At 44.0% G+C, this 18,275-nt stretch overlaps 1 protein-coding gene across 1 annotated transcript in view; it reads left to right on the forward strand.

Moving 5' to 3' along the window:
• Nucleotides 1-12,058: 12,058 nt before the first annotated feature.
• Nucleotides 12,059-18,275, forward strand: part of LOC119379046 (N(6)-adenine-specific methyltransferase METTL4) — a 50,912-nt gene continuing 44,695 nt past the window's right edge. The window contains exons 1-3 of the mRNA XM_037648188.2: nt 12,059-12,295; nt 12,399-12,449; nt 13,716-13,927. Of these exons, the coding sequence (XP_037504116.1) occupies nt 12,098-12,295; nt 12,399-12,449; nt 13,716-13,927 (461 nt within the window). The 5' untranslated portion in view covers nt 12,059-12,097. The remainder of the gene's footprint in view (nt 12,296-12,398; nt 12,450-13,715; nt 13,928-18,275) is intronic.

Raw genomic sequence — 18,275 nt, forward strand, 5'->3', positions numbered from 1 at the left:
TCGGCAGTGAGCAAGATCCTCGTCAAAGACGATACGAAAGTGCCTCCAAACTCGTCAACGGCTGTGTCGGTCTACTGCGCCGGTCTCTCCGACACCATTGCACTCCTTTCGCCGTCTGCCCGCGTCTGCACTAGGAAAGGGTTGCTGGTACCTTTCGCGACCGTGCGAGTCACTCAGGGCAGCACCGCTATTTTTGTTACCAACCCATCCCCGTGCATTGTTACGTTGGTTCGAGGGGAATGTCTCGGCAAAGTGGAACCCGTTGAAGACGCACAAGTTCTGGACGCACCCGATGACTCGCACTGTACCAGTTCCCGCACCATCAGTGCTGTTTCCACGTCTGATTCGTCACCTACTGATGTATTTGGTCCCTCCATTGCTGACAACCTTACGTCGGTCCAGCGTTCGCAGCTTCTGTGCTTGTTGGATGAATTTCGTCATTCTTTCGATGTCGGGCAACCATCCCTCGGCCGCACGTCCGCTGTTACGCATCGCATCGACACTGGCGCCCAACCACCACTGCGGCAACGTCCGTATCGCGTGTCTCCCACAGAACGCCGGGTAATTAACGAGCAAGTGGACGATATGCTTCGACGCGATGTAATTCGGCCCTCCGACAGCCCATGGGCGTCTCCTGTTGTTCTCGTTGCGAAGAAGGACGGTTCTGTGCGGTTCTGTGTGGACTACCGACGGCTCAACAAGGTCACCCGCAAGGATGTTTATCCACTGCCGCGAATCGAAGACGCGATTGACAGCCTCCAAGGAGCAGAATTCTTTTCATCTCTCGATTTGCGCTCGGGGTACTGGCAAGTACCCATGGCTGATGACGCTCGACAAAAGACAGCCTTTGTCACGCCCGACGGCTTGTACGAGTTCAACGTCATGCCGTTCGGTCTGTGTAATGCGCCCGCGACCTTCGAGCGCATGATGGACACCGTTCTGCGTAACTTGAAATGGCACACGTGCCTGTGTTACCTGGACGACGTCGTCGTCTTCGCTCCGGACTTCTCCACGCACCTCCAACGTCTCATTACTCATTGTCGTTGAGTGCTGTCTATTAAACACCTTAACAATATATATATATATATATATAATATATATATATATATATATATATATATATATATATATATATATATATATATATATATATATATATATATATATATATATATACAAGAAACACGCTAATAGCTAATTACCTAGTATTCACAAATGAACCGTTTAATTAATTACATGGTAGTACGTATTGTTATCAAATAATTGTAGCCGGTGAGCTTGCAAGGCCTTTAGTCTCTTTGGTGCACTTTGATGCAGCCTGTACGGCTGCTGCACCACGGAGCAGCGGCCCGCGCAGCGCTTGTTTCATGGCACATGCGTCGCAGTCATAGGCTCCTTCCCCCCGAGTGCGCGACGGCGTTTCTTCTTAGTACGCAGTGTTCACCTCCCGCGTTCTTCATTTTCCAGTCTGCGACATTAAATTTACTTTCCCCGGCGCAGCGCGAATAAAGAAAGAGACAACAAACTCCGTTATGGTCTGTTTCTCAGGCAAAACATGGTGGGCAGCAACGGGTTTGCGAAATATCGGCCACCACGGTGTACATCTAGATGTGCCCCCCCCCTCCCCACGTGATTTTACGGCATGCTCCCTTTTAGTGTCTCTCGCCAGCCACATTTGTATTTTGATAACAGAGCGGGACCACCCCCGTTACAAAATTTATGTCGCGAAATTAATCGGCGCAGTGCTTGCTTAACGGTATTGTCTACAGCGACGATGATGATGATATGGTGATGGGCGGTGTTCTATGGTGCAAGGACCAGTGCATAGCGACGATAGCGTGATGCTTTAGTAAATAAATAAATAAATAAATAAATAAATAAATAAATAAATAAATAAATAAATAAATAAATGACGCCTCTGTTCACAGAGGAATAGAGTGTTTATAAAAACACATACAGCATATGCATCATACCGTTGTGGACATTTGCTCTCAACCTGACGCTCAGCTTTTGAGAGCGACGCGTTCTCTCTCTGATCTTTTTTTTTTCTTCTTTTTGGCAAAAGCCATCCACAAGTGAACGACTGTTATTGAATAGCATTTCCTGTATCTATAAAGCAACGAGCAATCCAACATATCCACTCAAGAATAACTTATGTCGAGGTGAGCCTGAACATTTCAAATGTTCACGCTTTTATCGTTTTAATACCGTTTCGTACACGTGGTTTAGCTATCCTATGCGGTGATCTATAGCGCGAACACATCGCCTTTCACTGACATCTAATCGTCGAGAAATGTGAGTGCCGTCATTGTTACGCACAGCGTTGTTGAGCGTGGGACACAGCTCATGCATTCAGGTGATCATGATCGATGTCGATGTATTAGGCATAAATTCTGCGAATGACAACCACGTGGCCGAGCTTGCAGGTGATGCACTGGATTCCGCGCACCCTGCACGTTGCGAATTCCTATGCATGCCCTCCCCGAAACAAAATGTGTACATATATATACCCATCAAGGATTCCGCGATGAAGACGATTTTCCTCTCCACCTATATAAAGGACTACAGTCCAAACGTGGTATGTTGCGAACTTTCCAGTGCATTTGTGAATTTCAATTTGTGCCATCTTTCTTTTTTTTTTCGAATAATCACAAAGCAGCACAATGTGCGCCTAAAAGTAGGGCATTGCCTCATTGTGGCACGCGGTTGTTGACTAACTATAAGTGCCCTCACATACGTGTCTTAATTTTTGTAGCATCCTTAGAACTGGGACGGGGCGTTAGTTCATACATGATCTCACGATCCACTCGTTCGGTGACCGCTGAGGTGGTGTGAATGAAGTTGAGTTAATTTTAAACAAAAACTCGCATTGTAGTTCTCTTGATGAGCGGCATCTTTTTGGAGACCCTCTACTATTTGACAAAAATTATAAAAATTGCAGAATTTCAAGACAGTTTCTCAGTTTCAACGTTTAAAAGTCACCATGTGTGAACGTTCTGCTGCCGCATTTTAATTAAGCACTGTTTTGCTGTCTCTGTGTGTGCGTGCGTGATCATATAACGTGACATCTTAGCTGCAGCCTGGCCTTCTCCCCCCCCCCCCCTTTTTTTCTTTGTTGTTCTAAAGCGAAGTCATGCATGCTACATATTTCTCCTACAGAGTGTGTTGCGTGTTGAAAGCGCAACTCGTATGATAAAGCTCTTCACTTCACGACTACAGCAGATATGAAAACCCTGTGAACCGTAACTCTACCTGTCAAATCATCTTAAAGCGAGGTGTCCCCTATAATTTCCGCATTCACGTCGACGTGAATGTGGTTAAAGTTTAAATAACAGCGATGGCTAGTATACCTGTTGAAAGCTGTATATTGCGAGGTCGCGGCTATTGTCTGAATATACATCCGTATCTGTCTGCCATCTAAAACTGTAGACGACCAACGAGGCGTTAGATTTAAACACTATATGCTATCTTACTCTCCTGTCGTGGTTTCTCAGTGCCAGCGGCGTTGTGTGGCTGAGCACTGTGCATTGTTTGCCGCGAGTTCGGATGTTCAGCCGCAGCGGCTGCATTCCAGCGTGGGTGGATTGCAACAGCGCTCGGGCATGCGACATTGCGGAGCTTAGTAAAGAGCCCTACTGCGTAGACAAAATGATTACAAAACACACCGCTACGGGGAATTCCTTGTGTACAGTGGCGGGAATACATATATGTAGCTTTGACGACGTAGAAAATAGCCGGTCCGTAAAAAGCAACTCGGTCTTTTTGCTGCATGACACAACGACCGGCGCTATTAAAGATTGATTACTTGCTCAAGAGCGCCGCGTCGTTTCACTGGGCATTTTAGTTTCAGCTTGCGAAATAGTGTGTTCGTAGACGCATATCGTAGAGCTAAACAGCTATTGCGATAAGGAAAGATACAACAACTGCAACTGCATTTTATTTTCTGAAGCCTGCCGCAGTACCGCGCTGTAAAGCATTTTTTTCCTTACATATTGTTTACGCAATCGCAGAAGCTTGTAGACAGTGTGTATATGCAAAAGTTTTTGAGGAGAGAGAGAGACCGGGGGGGGGGGGGGGGTCGTTTGTCGACGCGTTACGATTGTCACGGTGCTCCAATTTTTTTTCTCGCTCATTTTATATGTATTTTTATTTCCATTTTATCCACTATGCTGTTCAATATTTAATCCCCTTCTCTCTCCCGTAAGTAGGGTATCGTGTTGGCGTATATGGATGCTGACAAAAATTCCTAGCCATTCCGATAAAGGGTTCCCTCCTCTTGCAGCGTGTAGTAGTAAAATAAAAAGAGCACGCCCCTTCCCTCTTTTGGGCAACAACATAATAATAGTAATAATTAATCTCGTCAGCAGCTCTTCTTCCTATAATTCAGAAAGGCCGCACTGCTATATGACTGATCGCCTTTGAGAGTTCCATAGTTACTGTGTCATTGTATAAAGAAGAGCAAGCTCATACCAAGTTCCCCGTTGGCTTTGACTTTAAATTTCACTATAAACCTTGTACCACAGAACAATATATACGACTAAAGTTGTTGTTTTCCAATGGCGAGCTGTCTGGTTGCACTTAATAACAATATTAATACCAACATCTTAATAACAAAATCTGATCGCACAAAATTTTGTTGGCGTGGTTTTAGACAGGTATACCTGAGATTTAATCTTCATGTTAATCACTTGCCCGTAAGATTTATTTTGAAATACGCGCCATAACCAAGACCGCTTATATATTGAGCCTTCACATTATCCATTCCCTTTATCACGCACACATTCACAGCCATGTTATCTTATCACATATCAGCCTGAGGCAACACATACTTCACACACCTCAGCCAATTCCAACGCCTGCAAAATCAGGCACTTCGTCTCATCACTTTCAGCCATTTCCTATGAAATGCAATGCCACTTTACTGCAGTTTAAATATTCACCCTCGTCATCGGCTCTTTTATCTTTTAGTTATAAATCGTCATATATAAGTTACTTCGTGGTGTTGCACGTATAGATGGCTTTGTCGTTAAAACTTTTGTAAATAATAAGATTTAATCTGAACTTGATGTAACCGTCTTTACCTAAGGTGCGCACAAACTTCGGCACGTTCACTACCACATTTGCAGTAGTCAAACTGGATTTCCATTCCACAAACCATTAAATCACCCCCAACAGAGCATGCATTCAAAAACCAAGCGAAGAAACAATTTCTGCAAGAACTGTCTTCATCCTAAGAACTTGCTTTTGTGATTGTAAAAATAACTGATATAGCAATACTACTAGATCTTACATTGCTTCCATGCATTGTATTGTTACGTGAGATTGCTTACTTATTACATAAGTCTTCTTTGCCATTTTTGTCTGTCTAGACAGCTTGATATTGTTTTTCGCACTGCTCTTTACTTTTTCAAATAGTCTTTAAAGGTATACCGTAACCACTGATTGATGTATACATCTCATTTGTCTTCATTCATGCAGATCATGCATGGGAGCCCCATGACATTTTCTTTAACTTTGGGCATGCCTGTGTTGTACTAATTTTGTATTCGTTGTCGTGTAAAACTGACATCGTTGCTGAATAAGCTTCGACTTGAACTGACCAGCCCCCAGAACAAGATTACGAAGATGATACTTCGGACAAAAATCCGGTACTTTCGGCATCCCATAGAATGTACAGTCGAACGAGTGACTGAACGAAATTCACGCGGCTGGCCCAGGCGTTTTTACCTCGCCAACCGTGAAATCGAAGCACGAAATCGAGCGCGTAGCAACACGCAACATCCGCACCCGTTGCTTCCTGAATAATTATTGTGCTACAAGCGTCACACACTTCTCCATATGAGTGAGCGAAATATGCCACTGTCATCGTTGTGAGATGAGAATTTCGAAAGCCATGAATAAATCTCGCAGCTAATGAAGATGTGTTGAGATAGCGTTTTTTCCCAACGTCAACGTTAAATGATGGAGATATCTTCCGTGCACTCTTCCCTCCCTCCACGCTTGTACGCTCCGAAGTTGGGCTGTCCCGCGGAAACTGGCGTTGCGCTGAATGACCGCGATCTCTCTTTACTCTTGTGTGCTCGGAGGCCCTTTGATGGGAAAGACGGAACTCTGCGGCCGTCGCAATGATGAAGTGGTGCATTGACTCCGACCGTGACGTTAATTTTGCGCCAAAGCAGAAAATATCACCGCACCTGCGCTGTCTCACGAGCGAACAGCAACCATCGATCGTCACGCATCGCGACACTAGAGTGCGCGCAGCAGTGATCGCGCAACCGCGGGCCGCATAGACTGTGAGTGGAAGGCACGTAAGCTATCACTGTTGCATAACGATATAGCACCGCCGCACGGTATACATTGCGATTTGCGCTCTGCTGCGGTCGAGAAAAGTAATCAGTGGCGAATGCTCATTGCATGTTGATCGACTCGTTGAATAGCGCAAAAAGACAAGTACAGAAGGTTGAGTCTTTTGTAGCTTTACCAACCCGCCCAACTCGCCGCTCTTGTCAGTCGAATGCTCATTGTGCATAGGAAAAAAAAATCTACATTATACTTTAACACCGTGAAGGCATTAGACGCGCTTGGATTTATGACAGGTAAATAATATTAGTGCGACTGCCACTGTCATCGCTGTTCCAGCAAAAAATATGCAAGGGTTTTCGCAGTAGAACAGCGCCGGCGAAAACAACAGACCAGACGAGGAGAAGGACACGTAACACAGGCCGCACTAACAACTGAAAGTTTATTCAGTATCTGCACAGAATAAATACTGCCTTCACATGAATAAACAGAAGAAAGAAGGTTACAAAAGATATGACAGTGTATCACGTGGTCACTCCTACTGCGCGTGCAAAACGGTTCCTGAAAGAAATATGACATCCTTCTCTGAAAGCAAAACAGAAGGCATGCTGACACAAGATTCCCCGAGCTTTTTAATCTCTAGGGCTTCAACAACCTCCCTTGTTAACCTGTCAGCTGACTTGTACGTACATGACGCCAGTGCTCTCAAATCGAGGTGCGCAACCGCAGTCTCTGCAATGGATACCTAGATGCCCCGATACCACTTTCGTTGTGTTGTACTTGTGCTCTTTTAATCTATCATTTAGGCATCTTCCTGTTTGGCCTATGTATGACGCACCGCAAGACAAAGGGATTGTGTAAACCACATTATCGGTGCACTGTACAAACCTGTCGCGATGCTTCTTAGTGCACACAGGTGTCTTAGTTTCTTCGTTAACCACCCGACACATTTTTGCCAGCTTGTCAGGTGCGGTAAACACCACCTTTACTCCCACCCTTTCCGCCACTTGTGCGGAAAGGGCGGGAGTTGTGCGAAACGGAATGTATACGTAAGGAATAGCGGAGACATTGTTTGTACCGCACTCTTGTGCTGCTGCATGGTTGGCGTTAGCGCCTTGGTTCTTCACTTTTAGCATCTTTTCTGCAACGCTAGACAGAATTTCTCGCGCGTACCCCGCGTCTGTTAGACGACGAACCTGGTCGTCGAAACTACTTCGCAGCCGGTGAATGCATGATTTCTTTAGGGCATTGTCAAAAGATGAATAAACGATGCTACGCTTGACTAGCTTAGAATGCGAGGAATGAAACAACAAAACCGGTTTTTTAGCTCTTGGCTGGAAAGCCCAGCAGACGTGACGAGGTGAAAAATGAAGCCCTAAATCGAGGAAACGTAAAAAAAAATATCAACCGGAAGCTCGTGAGTCAAAACTAAAGGTGCCAAGCACTGACGAAAAAGTGCAAGTATATCAGAAGATTGCTTTTGCAAGTCTTCCTCGTCACAATCTAGAACAATTAAAAAGTCGTCCACGAATCTAAAAACACGTCACACTTGAGTGGGTGTCAGGCGCTGCTGCAACAGTCTGTCTAACTTCGCTAAAAAGATGTCACTTAGTATTGGAGCTATGCACACACGAAGCCTCAGGACACACGAAGCCGATATAGGCGAGTATTAAAGCTTCACTCCTCTATAGAGGAGCTGTGAGTTAGTCTTTCTTACCTTAGTAGTACAAGTTTGATTATATACGTCTATCGCATAACGTCAGAACACATATTTAATTAAAAAGCCTCAGTATGCGCATTTCGCTACACATTTAGTTATTAATAAAACTGGTTGTTCAGTACACCGAAATACCACGCATATAATTTTACGTTCACGTTTTGCTGAATACGGCCTTCGCAAAGCATTCTTTTGCATTTAGCCGTCGCATCCTGTTGACAGTTTATGTATCTCAAGTTGTTGCTGCATCAACAGAAAAACAAAATAAAGAACTAATTTGCGATTACCGCACGCTTCTTGATGCTCGCTTCTTGAAGTTTCTCCGGCAAAACATTGTCACTTTGCCTGTGCTTTTGCGTATACTGTAAAAAGCCGTAGCTGTAACGACCGGTACTGTACTTGTCACTTGGTTCCCGCCCGAAATGACGAGTTACGTTGTGACAAAAATAACTTCGTTTATTTATTTATTTATTTGTGAGGTTTTTTTTTTCACATTGAAGGCCTGCGTCTGACGTGAGATCGGCAAACCGTTATAAGAAAAAAGAAAGTCACAGTTTCGCCGCAAGGGATAAGCAATGAATGGGATAGCAACGAATTGCAATGTCATACGAAGTAAGGCTAGCAGCTAACTCCTTTAGCGTCCGATCTGGCGTAACTCAACAAAACGCTGGCGTAATGAAACGTGACCGCTGTTGCGAGCGAAGTGACCTTCGTGTTGTCCATCGCCTCAACGCAAACTAGGCGGTGAGGACACTGCACGCACAAAGGTATGAGCCGTCTGCTAATCCCTGTCAAGGTAGGGCGCGCGCGACCATGCCCTGCCACTCAAAGTACGCAGTCCCTACCAGAGCGACGCAGCGACGTATTTACTGTTCGGCGACGAACACCAATAGTAAGTATACGTATATATTGTCATGTGGTCGTGACGTCGACGAAGGCAGCAGGCAGCACGTCCGAGATGAAACTCTTTATTAGGCCGAACTTGTGGCCGGGAAAATGAAACTCCAGCTACAGCAATAAACTGATAGCGGCGAACAGAGCGTCGACCGTCGATCAACTGACAAGCGGTCAAGCGCGTCGGCTTTTATAGAGGCGCTATCGAACTTTCCAGCAATATCGCTGGTGGCGGCATTATCTCTCGACAAAGCCGGAACATTCACGGGCGGCGCGCAATCTTAACAAAACGATCTACTACAATCGAGAAGCTTCTCGAACACTGCTTTGCGGACAGCGTCGATCGTTGATAAACGTCTTTGCTGGTCAAACCCGAATAATTGAAAATAAAACAAGAAGTGGGCGTGGCAATATGATTAAAAAGATAATAAAAAAGACGAACCTTCGACGCAAACGTAGTTCTCAAGCCTATGAGTTCTAGATTTCTCTCTCTCTCTCTCTCTCAATACAAACACCCTAATCGCTAAATCGATGGGCAGAGGCTCAGTGGATACGGTGTTCTGCTCTTGATCAGTAAATCACAGTTCGATTCAATTTTCGGTTTTCGAGTGATATCGTGTATCGCTTTCATCATCATCCTTCGCCTTGTCCAGTGACTGTATAATTGACATTTGACTCTGTGTGTAGGAACTAGTGAGGAGAGACGTGACGTGTATCGTCAACGCAAATTGACGATGTAATAGATGTAATAGACATTTCATGTTCACTGCATACGCTTCAGGCAGGGCTGTCCCACAAGTCTATGCAATGAACCAGCAAAAAAGTGTGTAGCGGTGGTACTCTCTCGATCTGTCAACTCCAACAGACCGCGTTGACTTCTAGCACGAGCCAGAATGAGGAACTCTATGCGTGAACTTATTGTGCAGCCCCATTCTCATAGCCTCTGTCGATGTGGAGACTGAGTAAAAAGGGCCGAAATAAAATTTATCGTGAATTTGAGCAATAATGGTATAGAAAATCGTCATTGAATTTTGCGAAAAGACCTGGAAAGGAGGCCTTAAAGTAGGCAGCTGTGTTCAACTGGGTCCGACGTTTTCGGAGAATTCCACGAACACATGTGCACAAAGGACAAAGGGCACCCGTCCACCTCGTGCAAAGATGAAACACATACTGTGTGTGTTCTCCCGTATTCCGTGACCTCCGAATTTAAAAAAAAAATGACATCAGAAGCACTCAGTCTGGCAAAGTCACTATGTTGTGCTAAAATTTAGGAAGTTAAAAAACGATTTCTGCGCCAAGATGGCTCCGAAAGTGTTCAGCAAAATTTGAGAACTTGCAACGAAAACAGTGTCGCTTGATTCGATACCTTTGGTTGACAGCAGAGGTTTATCCAGAATTTCGATTTGTTTGTATGGGGAGGGGTTACTGGGTGTGTTGTTGCGAAGAGAGTTCGTGCGAGAATAAAGCAATAACGAAAATAACCAAATATGTATGCCTTATGCGCGATATAATCACGAACCAGCGAAATTTCCGCAAATCCGCAAGTAATCATTTGATGCACATTATGGAATAACGCAGGCTACTACCGTTTTCGCTAATGCTTGGGTACAAAAACTGGAAATTTCCCATAGCATCTGCGCATGTTAAAGATATTACATACCAAAGCATTCATCGATGACGTTTAAGCTGTTAAGAAATGGCGCCGTACGTTTTATTATTCATGAATATAACCGGTCTTTCAGAATAGCACTAATGGAAATCAGAAGGCGCTGACATAGTTCATTATACATATATCGCCTTTCAACGTCCTTTTTTTTTTTTCGAAAATGCGGAACATCAACTTTGTAATGGTATATACACGATGATCATTTCGCCCACACGCATTTCATCACGCATGGATCAGCAGGCGAGTCACTGCCGCACGCTGCGTCAAAACTAAGTTCCTTCATTCCCAAAATGGAGCGGAACGCCCTGCCGCCCGTTTTCGTAATGACTTTTCTCATGCTCTACGTCACCAATAATTGTCACCAATATTTGTCACCAGTATTTACTTATTGGTGACACTTGTTTGTGTGCGATGTTTCAATTTATCTCTCTTGCAGTAGCAAATTAAAACATTGTTTTTTTCATGTGGGCTTATTATTTTGTTTATTAGAACAGCTGTTGACTTTAGTCTGCCACATTTAAGTATTTCTCTATCTTTTTGTGTTTATACGACGTCACCTATCTCTTTCTGGAACATTCTTTGTATGATCCATTCCAGTGCAATTAACTAACTATCAATTAATTATTAACAAATTAGTAAACATGATCCGCCTCCCAGAAATCTCGGAAAGTACTAGGTTTCAACCAAACGACATTAATACTGGGCTGATAATTTTATATTTAATTTTTTTTTAGCTCGAAGGCGCGGTTTCGATTCCCGGCCACGGCGTCCACATTTCGATGGGGACGAAATGCAAGAACACCCAAGTCCTCTGATTCAGGTGTACGTTGAGGAACCTCTGGTGGTAAAAATTAATCCGCAGTCTGCCACTTCGGCGTGCCTCACATCATGTCGTGGTTCTGCCACGTAATACTCCGAATTGTTATTATTATTATTATTATTATTATTATTATTATTATTATTATTATTATTATTATTATTATTATTATTATTATTATTAGTAGTAGTAGTAGTATTAGTAGTAGTAGTAGTAGTAGTAGCAGCAGCAGCAGTAGTAAATCAATTGCTGATTGAATTCCTACATCGATGTCATGGCTACAGCACGCTGCGAAATGTTTTCGCAGAAACGTGGTTTTAGCGATACCAGCCTTGCAACGATGACTGCCTGATGCCCGTAAAGCTTGTTTCAGCGACGCACTTAGACAAATGACTTTCGCAAGTGGATAGAGTGCGAGAGATGAAGTACATATGACGACGACAGCGACAGCTGCACGAACGGAAGGGCTCCATCCGTTCCATTGTCGGTGCCCAGATCTGCAAATTACGTCTACTAACTCACCTTAAACTTGTGCCATTAAACTGCGCTGTTTCACGGAAGCAATTTCGACAAGGCGTGACGTGTAAATGCAGCGAAGACGAGGGTTTCGTTTATTCGAGGCCGGTAGGTGCAATCGCTATGGTGATCGTGTTTACATCGCAAGCCTAGTTCGTATCCAATCCAAGCCGCGCCAGTTTCGCTCATGGCGGTTTTGTTGGATTGTGATTGCGGCAGCTTCATATCGCACAACAAGCTTGTAGAAAGCTGGTACAGGAACTGCCGGCGCTCTGAAATCGGCGATGTTGTTTCTATGAAGCTCAAAGACGCTTTATTCGATGTCAGAACTCCAATGAGAATGGACTCGGCTGCCGAGAAGCTGGTAGCGGGTACAAAGCACAGGGTGAGTACGCAGGCCGCTTGGTTTATTTTTGGCGATCAAGAATGTTTACTTTGAGTGGTGCAATATTTACACCACCGAAACCATACTGGACATTTATTTTCAGAAACGAAAGTGGCGAAGTTCAGATGACACTCCACTGACCGATTTTGTTAAGGTAAGCAATGTAAAAAATTTCAGGAGAATTACGTGCCAAAACCACGACATGATTATGACGCACGCCGTAGTGGGGGTTCCGGAATAATTTCGACCACCTGGGCTTTTTTAACGTGCACCTAAATCTAAGAACACGGGTGTTCTTGCTTTTCGTTCCGGTCGAAATGCGGCCGCCGTGGCCGGGAATCGAGCCCGAGGCCTCAAACAAACAAACAAACAAACAAACAAACAAACAAATAAATAAATCCTTTAAAATATATTTCATGTACTATGTATCAACAGAACCATCTATTGAAAGGGCCCACCATAGTCAAATCATACATCGGAATCACGCTACACACTCATGCCTTCTGACTCCTCTCACGACGCAATTTGCGCAGTGTAGTCAGGACTGGAATAAATGCCGCGGTGTTTCTGTGACTTGTGTGGCTTGCAAGTCTTAGTAGCGCCACACAACCGGCCGCGGTGGTCTAGTGGTTATGGTGCTCGACTGCTGACCCGTAGGTCGCGGGATCGAATCGCGGCCGTGGCAGCCGCATTTTCGATGTCGGCGAAAATGCTTGAGGCCCGTGTACTTAGATTTAGGTATACGTTAAAGAACTCCACGTGGTCGAAATTTCCGGAGCCCTCCACTACGGCGTCTCTCATAATCATATGGTGGTTTTGGGACGTTAAAAACCCCAACAATTATTATATAGTATAGCGTCACTCAAGCCGCATACACAACGTTGAGAACATTTTGAACACTTAATTGGTCATCATCTCAATTCAGCTTTGGCCGACGGTAATTGATGAGGGGCACGCAGCTGATAGGCATGTCATTTTGTGGCATATCATCCACTGACTACGCAGTCTTCACCCACTGCAAGTTATGGCACTGGCAACCTCAGGTATAGGCTTCATAGCAAGGCTGGTTATGAACGCTAGCGGCAATTGCACGTTCTGAAAGCTATAGCTGTAACCAGCCTGTAGAAATTTTGCAGCACACACTGTTACAAGAACTGTCATCTTTGTGCACGGGGATCAGCATATCGCGAATGAGAAACGTAGAGTCCACGTGGTTTCCGACTTTCCTTACACATATTATATATGTGTACCGCCCGCGACGCTTCTGCGTTCCAGTGATGACAGGGTGCAAAATAATTGCATAAATAAAACAGAAGAGGGAGAGAAACACAGATGAACAGGAAGGTACATCCGGCTGCCATAAATTAATTGTGCAATCGTCTCTGAAGGTGAATGAAGGCACAGTCCATCTTGCAATCAGTCGTGCAGCTGGATAGCAGAGGCGAGTGACCGCATCGTGCGAGCTGCCCTGGATGCTGGCCACCTGGAGCCAGGGCCGGCCAGCGACCGAGAGGTGCTCGAAAACAACCGCGGAGCGCGGGCCGCGGCTGCCGACGCCCTGGCGGCTACCTCTGGGGTCGGTGCCTGTCTGTCTTCACCCGTGGGAGTCCACTGCTCGGCGCCTCACGCCAGGCATGTGTTCTTTCTTTCTCTGCAGTCCATGCACGCATTTGGGCACGCAATATATATATATATATATATATATATATATATATATATATATATATATATATATATATATATATATATATATATATATATATATATATATTCGGTTCATATTGCTATTTTGCTATGACCTAGGGGCCGGCCCTACTGCGACGTCGTGAAAATAGCGCTTCGTTATTTTGACCGGGTCAAAATAAGGAAACGCTATTTTCACCCAACTTGGCTTGGATCTGTGAAAGATTGTGGCTTTTCGTTGAACGTTTACACCGCCGGTTCAGGCAACCTGTGGGCGCTTGGGCATGTTTTCTTGCGTGTTTGTGATCGGCGCGGTGTTTGCGGCGGGCGCGGACTAGCGCGGACGCTGTGATTGTGCTTGTCGTTTGCTGTGCTTTTTGAACGTGAATAGTTGGATTGTGTTCGCATCAGTGCGTTTGGAACCGGTACTGTGGTTCGCCTGAGCTTGCGTGGTCACTACGATGTCTAAGGCTCTCATGAACCTGTTTCGATGTTCTTTGAGATTCATATTTTATCTATTTTCGTGCGGTACGTGAACGGTGGTAGCATTGTGGTAGTCCGTAGTTGTGCACATTTCTAGGGAAGTTTGTTTTGTGCTTTGCACGGCCGTTCTTACCTGCTCTGCAACCTGTTTCGCGTTGTGCTTTTGCGCATATTCGTCGAAAGCTTAATTTTATAGGCGTAATGGCATCGAACTCGCCGTGGCTGAGCTGTTAAATGCATGGTACTTAAACCACTTCGTCCAGAAAAGCCGCTGACCAGCCTCGATTTCATAGTACGGGCATCACACGATGTAATTTCGATGTCGATCCAGTCCAAGTTTCCTAATCGCGATTTACTTATTTGCGCTAGATGCGGAGGCGAGTCAATCACGGTCCAGAATTTCGATTTCATTAGAAAGTGCCTATGTGACACCCGTATTGGTCACCGCATGCGCAAGCCTCACTATTCGCATCGACGGCTACACGATCGATAGTTATATGCGACAAAACGTTCGACTTCGTCATCATCACGTTGCTCGTAAGAGCATGCGGCTCGCACCCCACGGGTTCTACGCACGGAGCAACGTGTGGTAGCGGGCTAGTTGGTATTCCATACTTAAAACTGCTCAGCGCGAAAGTAGACACAGCAACGCAGGTGAGACGAGGACTAGCGCTGACATCCAACTGAAATTTATCACAACTCACAAATATGTTGCCTACACCCAAGATTAAAACAACATGCTTACGCTACAGCATAAGCATGTTGTTTAGCATAAGCATGTTTATAAAAAAAAAAAAAGAGGTCAAGCATGAAAGCACAGTGAGACCGTAAAAAAAAAACAACAAAGGCGGCACAGAATATGCTAAATGAATCCAGATAAGCCAGTTCTTTATCAGATAAGAATAATGAAGGTTGCTGGTGCCATCATGAGGGTGAGCCACAAGAACTCACGAGTGTTTTCTTGAACAGAGGTTAGCAACCATATTTCTAATAATGAGAAGCCATAAAAACGTCTCTATCCATAACGTCGCTACCCACATTTTTTTACTTTTTGCCACTGCAATCACATGCTTAGGAACCTGCCTATTTGACCAAAGCACCGAATAAGCAATCTCAGTAATGTGTTCGAACTAGAGCCGTAGAAGGACCTTCGAGCCATTGCCAAGTTATGCGCCGTAAAAAGTTTGTTGACTGCGTAATAGGCGTCATTTACAGCGTGCCTTTGTCCTGTGAACACAGCTACGTTGGTCAAAGAGGTAGATGCCTGAATATACCATTACAGAAATATTGTCAAAAAGTAAAAAATGTGGATAGGGATGGTTCTTTGGCTTCTCATTGTTAAGAATATATAGTTGCCAGTCTCTGTTTAAGAAAACAAGCTCTTGCAGCTCACCTTCATGATGGCACCATGATGGCATTGAGGTTGTAAGAATAGCTAAAGGAAGCTGTGTCAGTAAACCTTCAATATTCCTATCTGATAAAGAACTCGCTGACCTGGATTCATTGTCATGTGGCATTCCGCCCTTAGTTGTTTTTTTATAGTTTCACTGCATATCATCTTTCACTTCTTGTTATTTGTTTCTAGCATAAGCATGTTGTTCTTATCTTGGGTGTAGGCTATATATTGTGTTGTGTTAAATTTCAGTTGGAAGTCTGCGCTTGTCCTCGTGTCACCTGTGTTGCTTATCAGCTGTCATGCTGAGCAGTTTTAAGTCTGCACATGGATGCATTTTATACATGTTAAAATGGACAGTACAAAAAAAAAAGAGAACACTAGAAGAAGGAATACACACCACAGCACCATCTTGCAACCAACTTTATAAGAAAGCCCACCATTAGAAGCAAACCAGGAGTCTCAAATTCACCTGAGCTAGCGGGCCGCAATCACAAAATTTAGTCCTGCGAAGGCCGGGCCAGTGCAGACATTTATTAACACAGACAATAAACGCCGCTCTTCATAATAGCCAACTAGTGGCAGTTATTTTTCTTGATTTAAAAAAGGCTTTCCTCACCGTCGATCATGGCATCTCACTCAATAAGTTAAGTGCTTATGGGTTTTGCAACAGTGAACTTGATTTTTTTCCCAGTTATTTTGATAATCAAATCATACATATACACAACATAATGTCATACCCTCAGCATCTTAGTACAAGAGTACCGCAGGGTTCAGTACTTGGTCCCCTGTTTTTCACAGTTTATATAAATGACTTGCCCCAAACTTTACAATTCGCTGATTTATCAATGTACCAGGGGCGGTGCCAATGGGGGGTTTGGGGGGGCTCCAGCCCCCCCCAAAATTTCTGCCTGCCCCCCCCTTTGCCCCCCCAAGAGCAAGCATACTCAAAATACAATGCTTATGTTCCCAGCCTCCCTGCCCCCCTGAAGGAACCCACTTGTCGTGGGTGCCCCCCCAGTAAAAAAATCCTGGTGCCACCCCTGCAATGTACGCTGATGACACCGCTTCGATAATTACAGGTGACAAGATCAAGGAACTAGAGGAAGAAGCCCAAATCGAGCTTGCTATTGTTTCCGAATGGTTCGTTGCCACTAAACTGACCATTAATACTACAAAAACTAAATATACCGCTTTCCACTCACATTAAAAAATTATCTGTAATGGTTGTGTCTCACTGCATATAAATCCATGCCCACTCAAGCGCACTTACTGATATATCTATCTTGGCGTTATTCTTGATCACCATCTAAATTGGCAGCATCACATGGAAGCTCTTGTTCAAAGTTGGCATGTGGTTGTTTTGGTCTTTCAGGCAGGGGAACATTTTCCAAGAAACATTCTCCGCATCTTGTATTTTTCATTTTTCCAATTTCACCTAACGTACTGTATTGAGTCATGGGCATGGACATTCAATGCATACCTAGAACCTGTTCAACGTCTACATAAACGAGCCATCCGATCTATTAGCTTCTCGCGGGGAAGTGAAGCAAGTAAACCAATTTTTGCTAAACTACAAATCATACCATTCCATTTCTTACGCAAAATAAGTATGGCGAAGTGCATTAGTAGTATAATTAAGGACAACTATCCCTTGAACATATGAATATTGCGTGTGCCCAATCGTCCAACAATAAACAAAAAAATTGGCAACTTTAATATACCATTGGCTAGAAATTTATATGGCTAGAGACAAGTGGAAGTTATTGGTATAAAAATATGGAACGACGTACCACTTGAGGGAAAACAAAGCAAGAACGTTTCACTCTGGTTAAAAAAATTCAGTCTACAGCAGATGTCATCCGGGCATGTATAGACACTTATGTCACGTACGCAACCTGTAGATACATACATACATATGATTTTTTTTCTTGCTTTTTCCCTCTCTCAATGTTATGCTTACCACACTTAAGTTAAAAATGACATGTCTCCTTGTTCTATACTATATATTCTGTGTCTGTTATATTTTTTTTGCTGCTGTTGCTGATTTTTTGTATTGTCATTGATGATCGAAACTATCAATTACATGTTTGTAAATTTACTTTTCGGTAATTACATGTCTAAATGGCCCCAATACTAGCCTTCGGCTAAGGGACCATGCAGTGTTTGCAATCGATCTGTATTTACTTCATGTCAATAAACTTAACAACACTTCATTTGGAGGGGGGGGGGGGTAAAATGTCAAGTATTGTCACTTAAAAGAAAGCCTTTTCCCATATTTCATTATATGGGTCATTTCTGAAGGATATTTGTCATCAAGATTCGAGAAAGATGACGATATCGACTTTCAGAATGGCTAAAACTACAAAATAAAAAGCTTTTACTCCACGTTTTTGTTTTGTCTACATGGAGTGCTCCAGG

Source organism: Rhipicephalus sanguineus, chromosome 1, assembly GCF_013339695.2.
Source record: "Rhipicephalus sanguineus isolate Rsan-2018 chromosome 1, BIME_Rsan_1.4, whole genome shotgun sequence".
NCBI classification, from domain to species: domain Eukaryota; kingdom Metazoa; phylum Arthropoda; class Arachnida; order Ixodida; family Ixodidae; genus Rhipicephalus; species Rhipicephalus sanguineus.